Source organism: Schistocerca piceifrons, chromosome X, assembly GCF_021461385.2.
Source record: "Schistocerca piceifrons isolate TAMUIC-IGC-003096 chromosome X, iqSchPice1.1, whole genome shotgun sequence".
Lineage (NCBI taxonomy): Eukaryota > Metazoa > Arthropoda > Insecta > Orthoptera > Acrididae > Schistocerca > Schistocerca piceifrons.
Genome location: NC_060149.1, coordinates 787,139,354 through 787,156,602, shown reverse-complemented (window position 1 = coordinate 787,156,602; position 17,249 = coordinate 787,139,354). Strand labels below are relative to the sequence as shown.

The following is a 17,249-nucleotide window of genomic DNA, read 5'->3' as shown; positions in this document are numbered from 1 at the left end:
CATAAAACCTGTTTTAATACCACATTATCACATAACAGGCATATAAAAATCAAAACCTAGCCGTATTTAAAATAATTTTGAAAGATGAATAAGATACTCATTTTTGAAGCACTTTAAATGGTTCCAAAATGTATGTGAAAGGCCCAAAGACTTACAGGTTTCAATTTATACAGCTTCTGTGCATTCTGTTTTGTACTGAAATTAGTCAGTCAATGAACTAAAAATGTGTTCCTCTACTTCAGTATCTTTCTTTGATATAGAGTGATGCCTTCCTGTAGAACCAGTAGGAACTGGAGCACTTACAATCTTCAAAACATTGTGAGCAGGAAGTGAGCACTGATGGGGTTGCTGTCCTTCGGCTGGACACCTATATCCGACAGCTGGTCCATGTGGTAGCATAAAGTTCACTACTATTTCGTTTAACTTGTAAATGGTGTCTGTAATCTCTGCAATCCACCAGTCATAGTCTCTCTCTCACACACACACACACACACACACACACACACACACACACACACACACACACACACACACACACACACCTTCTCAGGCTGTGAATTTGAATATTATCCTGCTGTTTCTGAACGAATGAAATTTCTTCATTCTTGCTCTTTAAAGTGCATGCAATATGAGTTCACCCATCACTTTGAGTCCAAAAATGTGTCTTCTGAATTCCTTTCACAGGAGTAGTTTGGACCATTCTTCTTTTTTCTGCTCATGGAATTCTTCGATTTCCTCTTTGGACAAAAGAAGATGTCATGACTCTCCTAAAATACTCAGAATTCTGAATCGCAGCTGGCTTTGGTCTGAAAGGATTACTTTTTGTAGCATGATGCTTCAGGAGGCCTCAGGAGGCCTCCTACACCATCACAAGGCCTCTTCCCATGACCAGTAGCACTGTATACCCAATCAATTGGCACAAGCAACTTACTCAATTCAAAAAGCAGGTAACTATATTTTTAAAATGACTAGGAGCACCATCAGAAATAATGATGATGATTTTCTATGCCCCTGTTTGCAGTTGAAGAATTTTGCACATTGCTAGCAAAGTGTGTGCTGAGTCATGTCCTGTATCATCACTTATTTCTGCAACACTTGTGGCCTTGTTTTGAAAATATGTCACTCCTTTAAAAATTGAAACCTGATCATAACTCCAATGATACCCTTGTACTTCTTGTGGGAGAATTACAGACCAGTTCTCAGCAAAATCACAGTGAAGCACTAAACATAGTTCCTCAGGTTGTACACACCCTTTCATTTCTGCAATGTGTTGTTGTTGCCATTTCTTCATATGCAGGCGTATTACTGCTTTCACTGACCATTTGCCAAGTTCATCAATGAAACTGCCAAAGGCAACAGTTTTCTTAATTAGTTTATTTTTCTCCCATGTCGCATGTGTAATTTCTGCAAAGTTATCTGCTATGTCTTCCATGCCAAATGGCTGTAAAGATAGTCCTCCCTTTCCAGGGCAGTCACCACATTCTTGAAACAAACAAGTCTATCACTTTACGTCACACGCCCAACCAAGGTGTCATATGTCATGTGCTCCAGTAAGTTCAAAATTCGCGCAGTACACACATAAACAGACATCCCTAGGTGGGTGTGGAACTACCCACTTAAGTCATAGTGCGTAAAATTTTGATCTTCCAATATGTGAAGTTGTATAGTTGCTCTTATAAATTGCAAAAGTTTCTTCAATACTTTGAGTCATGTACCTCTTCACTTTCACAACTTTTTGACCTTCAACTGTTACAATTATAGTGCCTTTTTTGTTGGCACTCTGGCGAGAACAGTCTCATTTATCTTCCAGATAAAATGACTGCACTATTTGAACTTGAGCTGCTGCTACAGGATGACCATGATAGACATCTTGTCTTCCAAAGACTCCTTTTACACACCTCACATTTCTTGATTTGCCTACCATTTACTTTGATACTGATTGAACATGGTTCAAAATTATTTTCTTTGAAAATGTCACTGGAATAATAGTTAAAACTTGCACATTTTCACTGTAGGATGTACAATATTCATTAGCTAAATTGATATTTGTGAAAAGTTCCTGGCAAGAGGTGCAAGAGTGCTTTGGTTCATTTTCTTCTGAAGGTGGAATTTCTACTTTGAAGAGTGTGGTCAGTTTTGCTGTAGTGTATTCATACATAGCTTTAGTAATTTCTCTGTTCTTTCTTGATGCATAGAGCTTATGACTCAACTTCACTGACCACGGTTTCTTAACAGGACTAACACCTACCTCTGTAGTTGACTGATTCAGGGTATTTAATTCTTCCTCTATTGATCAAAATCTGTATCATCTGCACCATGGGAGGCTTCACCTTGTTCAGATACTATCACTGTTGTTATTCTGTCAAAACATTTAGAACACAAAAGGTTGTCACTGGAAACATCTTCATCTTCACTTTGAAACAGAGTCTTCAAATGAGAACACTTATTCCCAACCAGAACAAAGTCTGTTTTTTGTTTCTCTTATATATCACTCTTTTACGGATATTCAAATAGTCACCACACTTCAATCTCCTGTGGCTCCAGTCTGAAGACACTTGAAACAGTCCTTTTCACAAAACACCCTGCAACTGTGTCAGCTGTCAACTTCCTCACAAAAACACAGAACTCACTAGATGGTCTCAGATTTCTTAGAAGCCTCTCCAGTAAACCAATTAGCACTGAACAACTACAATACAGAAACCTGTAATGAACTACTACGACAAAGAAACTGACAAGAAACTACAACAAAGTGTAAGAAATATCTGTGGCAATGAAAGTGAAAAGAAATAACTGCAACAAAGAAAGTGAAAAGAAATAACTGCAACAAAGAAAGTGATAAGAAATAACTGCAACAAAGAAAGTGATAAGAAATAACTGCAACAAGGACAACAGAAATAAACATTGTGACAAAGAAATTAGTGAAGACATACATTACCCTTGAATGTTAAAAGAAAAAGATTTTTTAAAATAAAATCTGTCCAACTTAAAAGTGGAAGCTCTCCTTTAGAGATAATATAATACTACATGGTACTAATCAACAGAAAAAAATCTAAATTTTCTGGATTGGCATTTTTGAAAAAAAAAAAAAAAAATACTGTAAATTATAAAAAAAATTCAAAAGGTGGCAGTAAAATAACTTTGAAAGATATGTCCAATCGGAAGATACCATTGTAATCATAGAGGAATTATCTTTCAAATAAAGAAAACTCTAACAAAATATCTAGAACTGTTACAGAGATACAGCATTTTAAAAATTTTTCCAAAATTCTGATCTTCAGAATGCTGTTTGCAGTGTCATCTTTGGAGGCCTGTATCCCAGGGCAGTAATTTTTTGGAGGAAACAAAAAAAATACGTGTTTCTTACTTACTCCTGAATTTTAACATATGATAAATTCGATAACATCTGAGAATATGAAGGTAACCTCCCTGCCTGAAGTGATACGGATTATGCCATCTACAGAATTCTTCGATTTAGTGCTCATCAACTTTGGAAACTGCAATGAAAGTACAGTTGCAAATTTTAAAATGTGTTGAAAGTAAGTGTCAGATGAGAAATGTTAACAAATTGTTGTGTTTTACTGATATAAAGAACAATTTGCAAATATTGTCAGCTTAGTACAGTCACTTGAAACTGGTATTTGAGAAAAAAAAGTCTTTGGTCACATTTTCAGCAAAAATTCTGTACCTATCATGCACACAGAAAAAAAATGAGAAGTTGAATTTAACTTTAGATGTGACTAACGACTTCTCTTATGTCTCATGGTGAATAAGTCCGACTGATGCCTGACTTTCACCCTGGTGAGATTGACAAATATTAAAAGTGTGTTTGGAGGTCAAAAAATGGCTCTGAGCACTATGGGACTTAACATCTGAGGTCATCAGTCCCCTAGAACTTAGAGCTACTCAAACCTAACTAACCTAAGGACATCACACACATCCATGCCCGAGGCAGGATTCGAACCTGCGACGGTAGCGGTCGCGCGGTTCCAGATTGAAGCGCCTAGAACCGCTCAGCCACTACGGCCGGTGTTTTGTCAGGTTCAGTAATCCTTACTGGTTGTAATAATTGGTTGTCAATGTGGAAGATATCTGCCATACTCTGCTTTGGTGTTAGACATTTCAGTCTTTAATTTTAACAACTGAATCATCTCTGAAGGTATTTCCCTACTTGTGTCGAGTTTAACATCAACCACGTACAATGCTGCAAATCGGTAGCAATTTTTGCATTAAAAAAAAAGGTATTCTCGGTAGTTTTTAACAGAGGACCTCTGTCACCAAACAATTGCAATTAACCAACTGAGCCACAGCGACTCTATTTCGACAAGAGCCAATGTTACCATTTACATAGCCTATTGTGGGTCTTTTTTTCCGAAAGTAGGCAGGTTGATGATTTCAAAATAATACAGACATCAATAGCTTCCAAAATTGCAGTGAATATACTACCAAACTGTGGCCAAGAGCAAAACAGACCACCCAGAGGCACAACATGCAGCTGAACATAACATGGTTAGTTTTAATGGCTGCTTCACAATCTGGATGATCTGTATGGGTCCTCCCCTTACAACACATTCTCCACTCCCAAAATTATCCTGGCCTCAACCTAAGGTAACCTACTGTATCCACTCTCTCCACCCAACAGTTTCTGCCCTCTCTGTATCACCTCCTCCCTCTCCACATCTCCTCACCCTCTTTGTGTGCTGCCCCCTGCCATTGCATCTGCCCATCTTTCCTCATCCCTGCTCCTGTCCTTTTCTGCTCCGTTTCCCCCACCCCTCCTCATTTCCCTGCACGACAGCCTCCTGACACTGTATCTCGTGGCAGTCTTGTCGTGCCTGATACCAGTCCCTGTAGGCTCTGCCAGACGACGCTTTTCTCTCCTTCAAACTGTACCCTGCTATACCTTTCCCTTCCCCTTCCTCTCCAGACTGCTGCTTCCATTCAATGTGACAGTTGCATTCTGGTCTGAACTGCTGAAGATGGCAGTCATATGTGCACTTGCTTGTGCGAATGAATGTGTGTGTGTTTCCTTTTCTGAAGAAAGTTTTGGCCAAAAGCTAAATGTGTAACAGTCCATTGTGCCTGTTTGCAACTCAACATGCTATCTTTACAGCCGGTAGCAATCTATTGCTTTCCTTGTATTGTTGATATAGCAGCCTGGAGTTTCCATTGTTTGATTTAACGACAACCACTGCTGTGTATGTCTCATTAAATCTATGTTCCCTGAACTGCCATTGGAAAATGAAACCAGAATATATCATGGCAAGGCACAGCTCTTTGCTCCCTAATATGGACTACTATAATTTTGTAAGGGTTGAGGATGACACTACATATTAAATTTGGAGTTATGCGATGACAGCCTACTCGGTAGGTAATTATACTAGTCAGAGAATATTAAAGTTTTGAATTTCTTTTCACCGAGATATGTTCTAGCTTAAAATACAGGTGTACTGTCAAAAACAACAGTCAAGTTCTCCAAAGTTGGTTAAACTAATATAATATCTGATGAACTTCTACATTTTTGTTCTTGTTTTACATATAAATTACAACCAAGTGAATCAATGATTGTATACGTAAAGATTCATCCTTCTATGTCAAAGTTTCGGTCACACTCGCCTATTGCTTCATTGACAGCAAATTAAAATCAAATCATTCATTGCTTTTCGTACATGAATGATAATAACCAATCCGTCATCTATCCAAAAGAAATTTTTATCACACCACAATCTATAAGTTATGTGAATAAATTGCGCATAACTTTCAATATGTAAACTATTTATAAAAGTGGCTTGTACTTGCCACCACATTTATTTTCTACTTTTACTGCTATACTGATTCTGAAATGTACATTCCCTTTTTTTGTCATTCATTGATGATTACATGCCACATTTTGATTTTACAGTCTATCTCAGATGACGAATTTTAGTTCGTGTTGTCCTTTATTTTGGGTGTTTCTCATTACTTTTATTATTTTCTTTCCAGTTCTGATTATTCTTATATATATGACAAACTATGATTCTCCTTTCTCTTACTGTACATATTATCCACACTCAAAAGTGTTTTTCCCCATTATTTCATTAAACTACTACTACTACCACCACCACCACCACCACCACCACCACTACTACTAATTAAGAGCCTCTGAGTACTGAGAAAAGTGGGCCTTAGGTCTAATGACATCATACCTACCATGAACACCTTCCCACAGTGGGATAGTTCAGATTTTGTGTGGGTCATTTAAGGAGAGAACTAAACTGATCCAAATTAACTTTTATGTCTTCACCCATTACATTTTCTCCCTTGTAATGCAAATGAGTTCCTGGCCTTCAGAAATTAAGTGTGTAGATTCTTAGAATGAGATTTTCACTCTGCAGCAGAGTGTGCGCTGATATGAAACTTCCTGGTAGACTAAAACTGTGTGCGAGACTGAGACTCGAACTCGGGACCTTTTCCCGAGTTCAGGTCTCAGTCCAGCACACAGTTTTAATCTGCCAGGAAGTTTCATGTAGATTCTTCTTACGTAATGTCCCAAACTTCCAATAATACAGTACTGCTTCCTTTTTTGATGGAGGTTTAGTCAACTAAACTTTCCACATCTATTCTTATATTTATTCTGATTTTAGTTCCAGAAGGTATGGACATATGCATCCATAAAAAATTAGTGCTGGTATCACAAACTCATTAGTCTTTTTTTAAATTCCTATGGAAACAAAATATACTTATAATATTCAGTAGAAATAGGTACAGGGATTTAGATGGAAGAGTAAAAAATACCATTTATATTTCCTCCAGTGTTTTATTAGATCTATATTCCAATAAACAAGTGGCCTTAAAATATGGTGTTACTCATAACTTATATTTTTAACACTTGTTTGCCACAATGGAGATTGGTGTAAAAGTGATATAAAAATCACTTACATCTCTTATCAATTTGATAATGTATCCGTCAAGTGAACACAAATGTACATTAAACTGCACCCATACAGAAAGTAAGAAAATATATGACTAAGTCTTTTACAGTTCATACTTTACCACCAACACTTAAATTTTTGTTAGGCACAAGAAGTATAGTAAAAATTACTTCTTGTAGATTCTATTCTGTAACCTCAGGAGGCAAAGGAACTATGCTTTCCTCTATCTGCCATCTAAGCAAAGGTGTAAATGAACAATCAAAATACTGTCAGAAAATTGTCTGTGGCTATCAGTAATCAAAACATAGTAACAGTCAAGAATAGATGAACTGTAGGTATTACAAAAAGTGTATAATTCAACAATCTTTGTAAGTATAAATCACTATACAGCACTAAAACTTACGTCAAAACAAGTGAATTTTGAGGTACTACTAGCTCTCCCTCCAGAGAGAATTGGGAGGGGGGGGGGGGGGGGGAGACCACTTATAAACAAATTCCTAGTTTACAGAAGGTAATATTGTTTTGACATAAGTTCATTTAAAATTTTATCTATCAATCTGTACAGTGGTCTACAATGAGAGATGTTCTGGTAAAAGAAAGTCAGTAATGTGACCTCACATAGTAAGGCTCCATTTTAATGCGAAGTTTAATTTAGTTGTCAAGCTGCTGGAAATGTTCTGAGATGGGCATCTATAAAAAGGACATTAATTTATCTGAAGAAGATAGCACAATCTCAAAACTGTGAAATACATGCTGTCATTTCTTCCAAAATAAAATTATATAATTTAATATATATAGTCAGTGTTATTCATCAGCAACAAAACAGGGAAAAGTCAAATTATAAAACAATGCTACTAGTTACATTTATTTAAAGAAAACTATTGTGCAGAAATTTCAGTGGAACAAAACAGTCTGCCAGTATGACTGTCCAAAATCTTGGAAAAGACAGGTTGCTGCTTACTGTAAAGAAGACACTTCAAGTTGCAGACAGGCACAATTAAAAGACGTTTACATAAAGCTTTTGGCCACAGCCTTCATCAGTGAAAGAGAGACACACACACTATTCACGCACACACAACCAGCAACTCCAGCAGATGCTGGAGGGCAATCGTGTGTGTAAGGTGTGCTTTCTTTTGTGTGTGTGTGTGTGTGTGTGTGTGTGTGTGTGTGTGTCCCTTTCACTGCTGAAGGTCTTGGCCAAAAACTTTGTGTAAGTGTCTTAATTGTGCCTGTCTGCAACTTGACGTGTCCTCTTTATGGTGAGTAGCAATCTGTCTTTTCGTACAGTGTTGATATTCCTACCTAGAGTTTCCATTGTCTGATTGTCCAAAATCTTGTGATGTCCCACTGACAATATTGAAGATGTAACATTGATAAGATTATTTCTTATTTGATAATAGAAGTAATCAAGTAGCTGCATTATTATAGGTGTAACAGCTAACTGCATACATCACAAGAATGTGGAAAATGATGAATATGGATGCAAAAGTGGTCCAATTTCTTATACAGCAAATCATGAAATAACAGAGTACATGGGATATTCAACTTAATTTTTTTCCACCAGTTAAATGAAAAAGTATGTGATACACATACACCCTGTACTTGTCTAAAGCATAAGTTTTCAAATTTATTAGCACAAGTGTATTGTTATGTAAGAAATTTCAATCCAATTTCATAGTCTGTGCTCCCCAAAACATAAATCTGACATCAGAGGATCTTAAAATATATGTGAAGCACCTCAATGTAGGGCAACATCATTTTTTTTCTCCACGGCTGATTTAAAAATTCAACATGCTACCACGTAATATCTGACATAGCACTGTTCATCCAGAATAGTACAAATCTAACTGTTGGAGGTGTGTACCAATCTTAAGCACATAGAAATTTTTAATATCATATTGATATCTGAGATGAATGCCATAAATTTGTCATTTCTGGTATACAAAATAGCATCTATAGTAAAATTTTTCATGTCTTACTTCAATTTCTCACGAATTTATGAAATAACCATTTTATAAAATAGTAGATGGACATATGTACACATACACACAGATATAACTGTTAGAAGACTTTTGGAAATGTGTACAATACACATTTTTTTCAGAAACTCAGATCACAAACATTAGAAATAATCAACTCTTTGGGGCTAAAACACCAACCACATCAGTCCTCAGTACAAGTACAATGCAATAATTCTATTTTTGGAAACATATTCACTTCACTTATAACTCTGTTCCTAGCCAAGAGACAACCTCGAGAGTCACCTTACTGCCTGTTTGTTTTAACATTTTCACTGCCGCTGAATGTTTTACATTCTCCAGACTGTGTCCATCCACTGCCAAAAGACGATCTCCACACCTACAAATATTAAACATTTGATTAGATAAACAATTCCAACGATGGTACCAATTTTTTGAACTAAACTTAACTTGTAACTGTAGAAGTTTACAGAGTGAGTGAGTGAGTGAGTGTGTGTGTGTGTGTGTGTGTGTGTGTGCGCGTGCGGGGGAGGCGGCATGAATACACATGGTTGTGTTGTATAGATGACATCTTAATTCTCTGTATTTTATTCAAATACAGAAAATCACACTCTCAACATTTGAGGATGAAGGAAATAAAGAGCTAAAGCAGTGAATATTTCTGTGACTTATTTGCAGAACAAACATTAGATCAAATATATTTTTTGTTCCATAAATTCACGGTAAGGAGATCCTCAAGGATGTCGAACATGTTACAAGACAAGAATTCATAACATATATACTAACAAATGAGATATTTATGTTCTTTTGTAGACCCTACATAATATCATTGTCACAGGTATGTAATAACTAAAAATATGAAACACACTTTCATTTAAAGGGTAATACCAAACTTGTCACAAACATGTAAATGTAGGTTACAGTAGTTATGCGTCATCTAACCCACACATACATTGATCACATTGCTCCAATGAAATAGTGCAAAAGTCATATTTTATGTAACTCACATGATTTGATACTATTAATCAAATATTTATTAATAATATCAAATAATGTTAGTGTTACATGTAATGTATCTTCTGCACTATTTCATTCAAGTACAGTGATCAATGTGTATACTGGTTATTACAGGTCATTAACCTCCTCACCTCCTACCCCCCCCCCCCCTCCCCCCGCCCCCCATTTCCCAAAGAACAATGGACGTTGGCATTTGTGAGGTGGCTTGCATGTGCTCAGCGATACAGATAGCTGTGCCGCAGGTGCAACCACAAGCAAGGGGTATCTGTTGAGATGTCAGAAAAGTGTAGTTATGAAGAGGGGCAGCAGCCTTTTCAGTAGCTGTAGGAGCATCAGTCGGATGGTTGAATGATCTGGCCTTGTTTACATCAACAAACATGGGCTTGCTGTGCTGGTACTACAATATGGCTGAAAGTAAGAGGAAACTACAGTCGTAATTTTTTCCTGAAGGCATGCCTCTCAACTGTATGATTAAATGATGATGGCATCCTCTTGAGTAAAATATCCCCCATTCAGATCTCCAGGCATCCTCAGGAGGAATAAAATTGGTGTACAATAGGTTGGAGCATGTAATTTTAGATCCCTTAATTGGGCATGTAGGTTAGAAAATTAATAAAGGGAAATGGGTAGGTGGAAGTTAGATAGTTATTGGGAATTAGTGAAGTTTGGTGGCAGAAGGAACAGGACGTCTAATCAGGTGAATGCAGAGTTATAAAAACAAAATCAAATAGGAGTAATGCAGAAATAGATCTAATAATGAATAAGAAAATAAGAATGCAGGTAAGCTATTATGAGCAGCATAGTGAATGCATTATCACAGCCAATATAGACAGGAATCCATCACCCACCACAGCAGTAAAAGTTTATATGCCATCTAGCTTTGCAGATGATGAAGACATTGAAAAAAATGTATGAAATGAAATGAGCGCATGGCATTGTTGGCTGGGAGGCCCCATCCAGGGAGGTTTGGCCACCAAGTGCAAGTCTTATCGCAGTCGACGCCACATTGGGCAACTTGCGTGCCGGTGATGAGGATAAAATGATGATGAGGACAACACAACATAGAGTCCACTAGCGGAGAAAATCTCCGACCCGGCTGGGAATCAAACCAGGGCCCGCTTGCATGGGAGGCACCCATGTTACTACCCAGCTAAGCAGGCAGGGAAAAAAAAGAGATAAAATAACCTATTCAGATAGCTTAAGGGAGACAAAAATTTAATTGTGATGGGGAACTGCTATTCAATAATGGGAAACGGAAGACAAGGAAAACTAGTAGGTGAATATGGGCTGGGAAAAAGGAATAATAGAGGAAGCCGCCAGGTAGAATTTTGCACAGAATGTATACATGGAAGAGACCTCGAGGCACCGGAAAGCTTCAGACTGATTATATAATGGTAAGACAGATTTTGGAACCAGATTTTAAACTATAAGACATTTCCAGAGGCAGATGTGAAATGACCACAAATTATTGGTTATGAACTGTAGATTAAAACTGAAGAAATTGCAAAAAGGCAGGACATGAAGGACATCAGACTTGGATAAGTTGAAAGAAGCAGAGGTTGCTGAGAATTTCAGAGGGAGCATTAAGCAACAATTGACTAGCACAAGGGAAAGAAATGCAGCATAAGATCATAGGGGGTATTGAATTTAACTGACAAAAGCAGAAAATATGAAAATGAAGCAGGTGAAAGATAAATACAAACATTAAAAAAATGCGAACAATAGAAAGTGCAAAATGGCTAAGCAGGAATGGCTAGAGGGCAAACTTGAGGATTTTTAAGCATATTTCATTAGGGTAAAAATACAAACCATATAAAGGAAAATTAAAGAGGCCTTTGGAGTAAAGAGAACCACCTGTATGAATATTAAGAGCTCGGACAGAAAACCAGTACTAAGCACAGAAGGGAAAGCTGAAAGTAGGAGCATATAGAAGTTCTGTGGAAGGGATCTGAACTTGAAGGCAGCATAATAGAAAGGGAAGAGGATGAAGAAGTATTGTGAGAATAATTTGACAGAGCACTGAAGTCTAAATAAGGTCCCTGAGTAGACAACATTCTGCCAGAACTACTGATACCATTGAGAGAGCCAGACATGATAAAACTATTCCATCTGGTGTGCAAGATGTATGAAACAGGTGAAATACCCTCAGACTTCAAGAAGAATGTAATAATTCTATTTTTTTTTAAAAAAAAGCAAGTGCTGACAGAACTATCTGTTTAGTAAGTCATGGTTGCACAATACTAACAAATTCTTTAGAGAAGAATGGAAATGGTAAAAGCCAACCTCAGGTAAGATCAGTCTGGATTCTGGAGATATGTAGGAAAATGCAAGGCAACATTAAACCCACGATTTCTCTTAGAATATGGGTTAAGGGGAGGCATCCCTACATTTATAGCATTTGTACGCTATGAGAGTGTTTTTGACAATGTTGACAGGAATGTTCTCTCTGAAATTCTGAAGGTGGCAGGAGTAAATTACAGGGAGCATAAGGCTATTTACACCTTGCACCAAAACCAGGTGACAGTTATAATAGTCAAGAAGCGTAAGAGGGAATCACTGATTAAGAATGGAGTGAGACAGGGTTGTAGCCTATCCTTGATGTTATTCAATCTGTACACTGAGCAAGCAGTAAAGGAAACCGAAGAAAAATTTGGAGTAGGAATTAAGAAATAAAAACTTCAAGGTTGTCCAGTGACACTGTAGTTCTGTCAGAGACAACAAAGGGCTTGGAAGAACAGTTAAATGGAATGTAAGTCTTGAAAGGAGGATACAAGATGATCAACAACAAAAGCAAAACAAAGATAATGGAATGTAGTAAAATCAAATCAGGCTATGCTGAGAGGATTAGCTTAGGAAATGAGACACTAAAAGTACAAGATGAGTTTTGCAATCTGAGCAACAGAACAGCTGGTGATGGCCAAAGTAGAGAGATGTAGATGGGCAATGGCAAGGAATGCATTTTTGAAGAAGAGAAATTTGTTAACATTAAACATACATTTAAGTAATAGGAAGCCTCTTCTGATGGTATTTGTCGAGAATGTAGCCATGTAGCGAAGGAAAAATGGACGGTAAACAGTTTAGACAAGAAGAGACTAGATGGTTTTGAAATGTGGTGCTACAGTCAAATTCTGATGATTAGATTGCCTAAATACTGAGGAGGTACTGAATAGTGTGTTGTTCCACCTTTGGATAGCAGGATTTTTTGTGTGGCATTCATTCCGTAAGTCCTCAACAGGCTTCCAGATGTATGTGGCATGAGATTTCTATGCACAGGTCATGCAAGTGCGGAGCTGCTGCCTGGTACTGTTCTAGGTGTGTTCTGTAGAGTTCAGATGAGATGAATTTGGTGGTGAAGACACAAACTGTCAGTGAAGACAACAAGAATGGAGAGACGCTGGTGGTCCACAATAATGTTCACATAGTCCACAGCTGTCACAGTATCTCGTATTACTACTTCAGGCCCTAAGGAAGACAAGATGAGTGTCCCCACAGCATAATACTGCCCCCTACCAGCCTGCATCTGACGTGCAGTGTATGTTTTGAGCAGCAGCAGTTCACCTGGATGACAGAATATCAGGACATGAACACTGACCTGTTGTAACAATAAACATAATTCATCCAACAGAGTGAAACACTTCCACTGAGCCACAGTCCAACACAATGATCCCGTGCCTACTACAGCTGTAATTGAGGATGTCATCAGACAAAAGTGGGAACACACAGGGGTTGTCTGCTGTGGAGTCCAATGTTCAACACTGTGTGCTGAGTGGTGTGCTCTGAAACACTTGTGAGTGCACCAGCACTGTTTTCCCTTAGACCAACCACAAGTCACTGCCTATCTTGCTTTACAGAGCGGAAAAACTTCCAACCTCCACATTCTGTGAGATGTGGATGTCTGACATCTACTCATTACCTACTCGTGGTTTCACAGTACTTCAACCACTTTCGTAGATGCACAGAACAATACCAAGTGAGCAGCCAATTGACTGAGCTGTTTCTGAGACATTTGTTCCCAGGTGCCAAGCCATAACAATCTGCCCTTTGTTAAAGTAACAGTCAGCAGATTTCCCAATTTGCAGCCTGTACTGCTGCTAGAATGTTTCTTCATTTGTCTCTGCTTTGCATATACACTTTCATTACCATGTCACATGCCTACAACATCACCAGGCAGTATTCAGTCTCACCAGTGTACATAACTTGGTTCTGCTAAGAAATTCATCAATTGGGTGGAGTTGGGCACCAATAAATCTGTTGGGCTCCACTTAAACTGAACTTTATTGGTAGATAAACTTATTATGGCTGCCAACTGAGAAGGCATGCTTCTGAATAACATACACATTTCTGGGCAAAAAGGAAGTTAACTTTATATCATTAAGTAGATTATTATTTTCTGTAGTAGTGATTTCATTAATTGAGCAGTCAGTTTGAAAAAAGGTATATTATTTGCGACACATTTCTATTAAGGAATAAACATATTGGGAAATAGTTGTTAACACCCCTGGTTCCTCAAACGCACTGCGATATTCCTGAATTCACGCCACAAGTTATTTGTATTAAAGGGTTTTGAACATTGAAAACATTAGCTTGACTTGATGAGTTACCCCAAAAAAATTACCTCACATGCATATTACAAAGTGAAAGTAAGCCAAGTACAACAGCTATTTTATTGTGAATCTTCAAATTCTGTCAGCATAATTCATGACAAAATAGTTCTGTGGATAACATCCCAATGTCAGTGTACAATGGGCACAATATTTCAGCAAGCGATCACATTGCCATCGTCAGGTGCACTGATGATGCTCATAATGATGGCGATGCGATTGGTTGCTGAAATATTGTGCCCTTCAGATACTGACATCCAGCCATTCATCGTGACCTATTTCATCAGCTATTTTATTTTGATACAACCAAATACTGACAACATCTGCATTGTAGATCAATATCTGTTTAGATGCTTCAGCTGTTATGTGGTAAAATCCCTCCAATTAAAATTATTGTCAAGTGATGTGTTGTCTGAATTTTATTTTATATGAAAGTTTGTCAATAAGGCAAGGAGCGTAGCTATTGTTCCAGCTACTGTTATACTAATATTAATTTCTTCTCATTTTACTGTTTCACCAAGTGGGATCTTATGCATCTGATTCAGTTCTGTTCTGAAATAATGCCAAGCGAATGTTGTGTGCTTTGCAAGCTTTTGACACAGCATTCTGTTTCATCTTGGTGTGTGAGTTGTAGTGTTAATTTTATTTGTTGCTTCAGAAAAAGATATTAACATATTTTTGCTGCAATTTTTCCATTGGAACATCAGTATGACTCTTGATTTGCTTCCTCATGAACGGTGAGATCACATTTATTGTAGGGATCAAGTCCCAGCAAATTTTTTACTTTCTGAGAATTAACAACTATAAATCTGCCCTCTCCGGTAAATTGCTCCTATGCAACATCTGTAATAAATTGACCTTTGCCTGGATTCTGTTGGCTGTTGTAGCTAAATAGTGAACTCTGAAACTCAATTTTGGAAATCCTAATTTCTTATATACTTGTAGATAGATTAATTATGGAAACTGGTTAATCTGAAATGTCAATGGCACTTTCTTAACACAAAATGTTACAGATAAAGATTTTTCATTTGCAGAAAAGATCATTCACATTACAGTTTGACCATGAAAAGTTACTGACTGGTTCATGTTCATTGTGAATGTCTTTCGATTTTTTATACTGAAACACTTTTTTAAGCACGAGTGTCCCATTTTGATGCCTGCCCACCTGTGTCCTGATTTTTTACAATATTTACAATGTCTGTTTCAAAATAAATAATGTTCTCACTTGTGGTTAACACCAATGTGCACAAGATTTGAATTTATTGTTAAAGAATCTGTTTACGAAATGTAGATTCCTTCATGGTCTTTGTATGCTTTGTGACTGTGCTGATAACATAGCCATACTGGCCGCCCTTGTGGCATCAACATGAGGTCATCTGCACCCTGCAGTGTCGTTGTCACTCAGCCTCTGTTACAGTTGTGGATATACAGACTTGGCCTCTCTCAGAGACTTGTATTGGGTGTTGATCTGTACTTGCATTTTAAAATTAAGTGAAAGGAGTTTATCGAACACTATGCATGCATCTCATTATTTTACTCTCTGTCGTAGAACCCACCAACTCCTTGGTACCTACCAGTGGGATGACCAAATAATTATCATTTGTTGTCACCCAGACACCTACACAGCATCTTGGTCCATCCTTATACCACTCCCAACCTGGCACATTCTACTCTAGTCCTGTCACAGGCTTCTCCCATTCCATCAGAGGTAAGGCCACCTATGGAAACAGCCATGTCTTATTTTTGCAAAGCACATGATGTTAGGATGACCACCAGCACAGCAGTTTATCAGAATGAATTGTAACCAAAAGCAAAGTTAGTCACCCATTGGCAGATCACACTGTTGAGCACAACATGCTTGAATTCAATAGCTGCTTCACAACCCACGTCATGGATCTCCCCCTCCCCCCTCCAGCATCAGCTTTCCTGAACTATGTAGTAGGGAGTTATGCTTGCAACACAACTTTTGCCCCCAAAATCCTCCTGGCCTCAATCTCTGTCAATCTACTGGAACCACTGTTGGGCATGCATATGGTAAGTACCAAAACTACAAATAAATGAATTGGTATACTAAGTAACCAGTGAAAGGAAAGTGGGACATAAATCTGCAGTTAAAGCTTAGAAAATTGAACTGTAGTAACAGACAAACTGAAATGTGCAGGGATACAGCAAAACAAAGAAAATGCTACAGTATATGCACAGTAACTTGTCATTTCTTGTGAGGAATGCTGGGAGGACATGAACATGAGTCCCACTTTGCACACACATCACTACCCCAAGGAAGGCAACAAATAAAACAATAAACATGTATGTATGCTTTTAGCTTTTACAAAAGCAGAGGTAAAAAAATGGAGGTCATGAGTGCTTAAAAACCAAATATAATTGAAACATAGTGAAGTTTTCATTTTACTACACAAAATATGAATCAGTACTACCTTAATTTTCCATCCTTAGCTGCTGGTGAGTTTTGTACAACAAAAAGAATGTGTATAGCTTCCGGACCTCGCACAGGATCTTCGCCACCAACAATGCTGAATCCTAGACTAGAGCCTGGGATCCTGTGTAAGACTACAGTTTTTGGAAACTGAAGGCACCTGAAAATGTATAAAACAGATGAGTTGCACTAAAGAAACAAATATTTAGACCTTGCTAACACTACAGACAATAAGGTACTTCAATCATAATGTTAAGGAATGATTTGGGAGATTTTGTGCTCAATGGATTCACAAACTTTTGTGCCCTTA

At 37.7% G+C, this 17,249-nt stretch overlaps 1 protein-coding gene across 7 annotated transcripts in view; it reads right to left on the bottom strand.

Annotated features, from left to right (window-relative positions):
* Positions 1-6,773: 6,773 nt before the first annotated feature.
* The window catches only part of LOC124721462 (ligand of Numb protein X 2-like), a 579,832-nt gene continuing 569,356 nt past the window's right edge, over positions 6,774-17,249 (bottom strand). For all 7 annotated transcript variants that reach the window (XM_047246450.1, XM_047246451.1, XM_047246453.1 and 4 more), the window contains 2 exons: positions 16,941-17,099; positions 6,774-9,266 (listed from right to left, as the gene is read on the bottom strand). In XM_047246450.1, coding sequence (XP_047102406.1) covers positions 9,131-9,266; positions 16,941-17,099 — 295 coding nt within the window. In that variant the 3' untranslated portion in view covers positions 6,774-9,130. The remainder of the gene's footprint in view (positions 9,267-16,940; positions 17,100-17,249) is intronic.